We start from the raw sequence: 4,712 nt of genomic DNA, 5'->3' as shown, positions 1-4,712 counted from the left end.
TTAGTGGGAGTTAAGGCTTTTGAACCTCCCAAGTGCTGTAGAAAATGCTGCTATTAAGTTTGATGATTCCTGTGAGATACGTGGCTGTGTCTGGACTCACAGATGTGATTTGTCAGTTAAGCTTGAGACCAAATTCTTCCAGAGGCCTGTTGTGAAGGAAGGAGAAGAGTGTGATCCATGACAATGTGAAGGGTTCAGAATCCAATTTTAAGTGGTGCAAGCCCTAGAGCAATGTAGTCTGTAAGTAATAGAAGGCATTATTGGGCAGTGATATGCCAAATCTATGTGAAACATTGATCAGCTCCTTTGTTTTTGCATGGCATTTTAGGTTAGAGATTACTTTCATTTTAGAAGATATTTGAAAATGTATCAATTTCTTAGAAATGCAGAGGGAATGTTGGTGGGTACATGCAGTTTGCACTGTCTTCTGAGTTTATGAGCACAACATTTTCTAACTGTGGTGGTTTTTTATGTTTCTGTGAGCATTTAAAAGCAGGATTATTGGTGTAAAATGTGACTGTTCAGACTACAGAGGAAAAGCTAGTGAAAAATGGCCTTTGGTGCTTTTCCAAGCATGAGTCCTCTGCCCTATTTCTGGGTTGATATCTTTACCTCCTAGCATGGAGGCCCTGTGCCTCAGAAGCTTGGGAAAACTGACACTTCTGGAAACTCTGCAGCCTATTAGGAGGGGCTGGTTGTGGGGATGATTTGGCCACTAAGGTACTCCATAATTCATAACTGAATTATATCCTACAAATGGACTTCATTTGGAGATTGCTCACTGTCATCTAATGGTGCTTTTTGTGTTGCTAGTGATTGCTTGACTTGTTTTATCCCCTGGGTGGTGAAGCAGGGGAGCCCTTAGATTTGGTTTCTTGTGCTGAGTTGAAGTGCTACGTGCTGGGTAACACCATGGCATCATTAGGTGAGTGGCAGTTGAGCACTCAGTTCTCTTGTTGCACATGTTGTAGGTCAAGAGTGGGCTATTATATGTACACACTTTTCTTCTGAATTACTTTTCTAGCAATTGATCTTCATCTGCAAGGCATGTAAATGCTGCAGTTTGTTAGAATCCCTGCTAAATACCTTCTTCAAAGTGACAGAGAGACAACGCATGCATCTCTACCAGTACTCTTCAGTGATGAAAGTGAAGTGCATTTGGGTAAATGTTGTATCTTCCTGTTCTCTCATGCTTCCCTCCCCCCTCTCTGTTTTGTTTGTTTCAGGTTCTCGGCCTTTCTGGATCTACACAGTGGAAGTTGCATCTTGTGTATGGCGTGGTTAAGCTTGCAGCCTGTCACCTCGGCCTTCCTCCATTTTGGGCTGGTTACTTTTGTGCTGTTTTTGCATGGTTTGCAGGTGGACGCTGGCCTGACGGGAGACTCAACCAGTTCAGTACAAAACAGCTCGTGTTCAGGATCTTTTGACTGCAAGGAGGGTGTTATCCTGCCAATATGGTACCCAGAAAACCCATCCCTTGGGGACAAAATTGCCCGTGTCATCGTATACTTTGTAGCACTGATCTACATGTTCCTTGGAGTCTCCATCATTGCAGATCGTTTCATGGCATCTATAGAGGTCATTACATCACAGGAGAAAGAAATAACAATTAAGAAACCCAATGGAGAAACCACAACGACCACCATTCGGATTTGGAATGAAACTGTTTCCAACTTGACCCTCATGGCTCTGGGCTCCTCTGCTCCTGAGATCCTTCTGTCCCTGATAGAAGTGTGTGGGCATGGATTCATAGCTGGAGACCTGGGGCCATCTACAATTGTTGGCAGCGCTGCTTTCAATATGTTTATCATCATTGCCATCTGTGTCTATGTGATCCCTGATGGGGAAACCAGAAAGATAAAACACCTGAGGGTTTTCTTTGTCACAGCTGCGTGGAGCATCTTTGCTTACATCTGGTTGTACATGATCCTTGCTGTCTTCTCTCCAGGTGTGGTTCAGGTCTGGGAAGGCCTGCTCACACTTTTCTTCTTTCCACTTTGCGTCCTTCTGGCTTGGATAGCAGATAGACGTCTGCTTTTCTATAAGTATATGCACAAAAAGTACCGTACTGACAAGCACAGGGGCATTATCATAGAATCAGAAGGTGATCACCCTAAGGGAATTGAGATGGATGGCAAGATGATGAACTCCCACTTTCTAGATGGAAATTTAGTGACTATGGAGGGAAAGGAGGTAGATGAATCTCGCAAAGAGATGATTCGGATCCTTAAGGACCTAAAGCAAAAGCACCCAGAAAAGGACTTGGACCAGCTGGTGGAGATGGCTAACTACTATGCGTTGTCTCATCAGCAAAAGAGCAGAGCCTTTTATCGCATTCAAGCAACCAGAATGATGACGGGAGCAGGCAATATTCTGAAGAAGCATGCAGCTGAACAAGCCAAGAGAAGCACCAGCTTGCATGAGGTGCGGCCAGAGGAACCCGAAGAATTCATCTCCAAAATTTATTTTGACCCATGCTCCTACCAGTGTCTTGAGAACTGTGGTGCCGTTCTCCTGACAGTGGTGCGGAAAGGAGGGGACGTGTCCAAGACCATCTATGTGGACTATAAAACGGAGGATGGCTCTGCCAATGCTGGTGCTGACTATGAATTCACAGAGGGTACTGTTGTCTTGAAATCAGGGGAGACCCAGAAGGAGTTCTCAGTGGGAATTATTGATGATGACATATTTGAGGAAGATGAACATTTCTTTGTGCGACTCAGTAATCTCCGTGTGGTGGAGAGTGAGGAACCCCCAGAGCTCAGTAACTCTCCATACCCAAAGGCCATATTGGCTTCTCCTTGTGTGGCCACAGTGACTATATTGGATGATGACCATGCTGGCATCTTCACATTTGAGTGTGACATTATACACGTCAGTGAGAGCATTGGTGTGATGGAAGTCAAAGTCCTAAGGACATCAGGTGCTCGGGGTACAGTCATAGTGCCATTTAGGACAGTGGAAGGAACGGCGAAAGGAGGTGGAGAAGACTTTGAAGATACTTATGGGGAGCTGGAGTTCAAGAATGATGAAACTGTGTAAGTACCCCATTCATTTCTGTTCCTGGGTTTGGCTTTGGTGTTTGACCCCACATTTTGCATCCATTACAGGTGAATGCTGACAAGGTACAGGCTCCTTTCTTCAGCTTTCCATCAGTTTCCCTGCTTACCTCTTTCAGGCAAGATCCGACAGCAGGATTTAAGAGCTCAAAGCTCTTGTCCCTTCCCTCTTGGGAATGACAAAGCAAGGCTTAGAAATACAGGGGGCCAGGGAGGAAAATATATCGTTCTCTGAGGTCCTGTACGAAAGCTAAGGGTTAATGGAGAGTTAAGGTAGAGAGAGAAGAAAAAGATGAGGATTTACTTGGCTGGGCAAATATGGGAAAGCCTCTTTCTGAACACCAAACATTTATTTTTGCAATCCCTAGATGAAAGGTTCACAACAATTATTCCCAAGCAAGCAAGAACTGCTCAGTAGACATGGAACTTTATTTTCACAGGAGCAGCACATCATACCTGTGTCCTTAGGCTGCCTGTGCAACTGGCAGCAAATTCATAGCATAGGCACAGCTGCAAGCTATTCTGCTGGACTTGAAATACCTCCAGCCATTATGTCCCTATGGTCTACCCGTATTCCCCACATCACCTTCTCTATGATCTCTCTATGTCTGTTCATTTACTACCTGTGGTTTTTCCCCTTGTAAAATACCGTGGCAACTGGCAATAATGGTCTAAAGCACTGCAGATTACAGCCTGTCCGTGTGGCTCCATGACCCAGTGTTTTCATACAGAATAAAGAAGGGAAGCAGAATAGTCTGCACCCATCCTATTAATTCAGCTTTCTTTATTGCCTGCAAAGTAGCTGATACTAAGCTAGGAAGTAATAAAGACCAGAGAGGCGATAATGTCTAATTGCTCCAAGTACCTGCTGTTAACATTACTGAGGAATGAGAAAAATCCCTTAGCTGAGTAGGGAGAGGGAGAGGGGTGTGAGCCTGGTGCTAAAACTCCCTAGTGTTAAGTGGCTGGGTTCCTTTTGTTAAACCCTAATCACTTGAGCCATCACAGGAAGAATTGTGCAGACTTGCAGCTGGTATCAGGGAAAGGAAATCTTTGTACCAGCCTCCCAATACTGTACCCGGAAGGATGTTAATATATTAAATGCTATGGAGTAGGGATGCCCTAATTCAATAGCACTTTCTGCTTTAGCCCACTAAACCATTTAATCCAGCTAATATCCACAGTCCTGATGCTTGATTATAAGTACGTGTTCTTCCTATTAAAGGAAGAGAGGCTCCTGGTTGGCTGGCGTCAGCCACTGTCAGAGATGGAAGGGGATCAGCTGTCCTCATCTGGCCTTTTCGGGGAGATGGGCCATGCAGGTTAGTCTCTTTAATTGAGCTGCAAGCTGATTTCTCTAGAGAAAGTGAACAGGAATGTCAGATGTGGTTACAATCTCCTGTGAGTAGGCTATGTAAAATATAATAGGTAATACCTTGCTGCAACCAGGCCTTGAAGCAAAGAGACTTTTTTTTGCTTGAAGAAGACCCTTCAGTGAGAGGTCAGCAGATTTGGGGTACCAGAGAATAAGCCCATGAGCCATTTTACTCCAAACTATACTCCCTTTCTTTCATCATCTGGCTGATTAAAGACTTCTTTTTGTCTTTGAAAAATGTGACAGAAGGCCAGAGCATACCCATATAGTTTCTTTTC

At 44.4% G+C, this 4,712-nt stretch overlaps 1 protein-coding gene across 7 annotated transcripts in view; it reads left to right on the top strand.

Annotated features, from left to right (window-relative positions):
- The first annotated feature begins 1,259 nt into the window (after positions 1-1,259).
- Positions 1,260-4,712, top strand: part of SLC8A3 (solute carrier family 8 (sodium/calcium exchanger), member 3) — a 98,807-nt gene continuing 95,354 nt past the window's right edge. For all 7 annotated transcript variants that reach the window (XM_009082659.1, XM_009082655.1, XM_009082653.1 and 4 more), the window contains exon 1: positions 1,260-3,038. In XM_009082659.1, coding sequence (XP_009080907.1) covers positions 1,273-3,038 — 1,766 coding nt within the window. In that variant the 5' untranslated portion in view covers positions 1,260-1,272. The remainder of the gene's footprint in view (positions 3,039-4,712) is intronic.

The sequence above is a fragment of the Acanthisitta chloris genome, unplaced genomic scaffold, assembly GCF_000695815.1.
Source record: "Acanthisitta chloris isolate BGI_N310 unplaced genomic scaffold, ASM69581v1 scaffold23349, whole genome shotgun sequence".
In the NCBI taxonomy this organism is placed as follows: domain Eukaryota; kingdom Metazoa; phylum Chordata; class Aves; order Passeriformes; family Acanthisittidae; genus Acanthisitta; species Acanthisitta chloris.
Note: the sequence above shows the minus strand (reverse complement) of the source record. Positions and strands in the feature narration are given on the sequence as shown.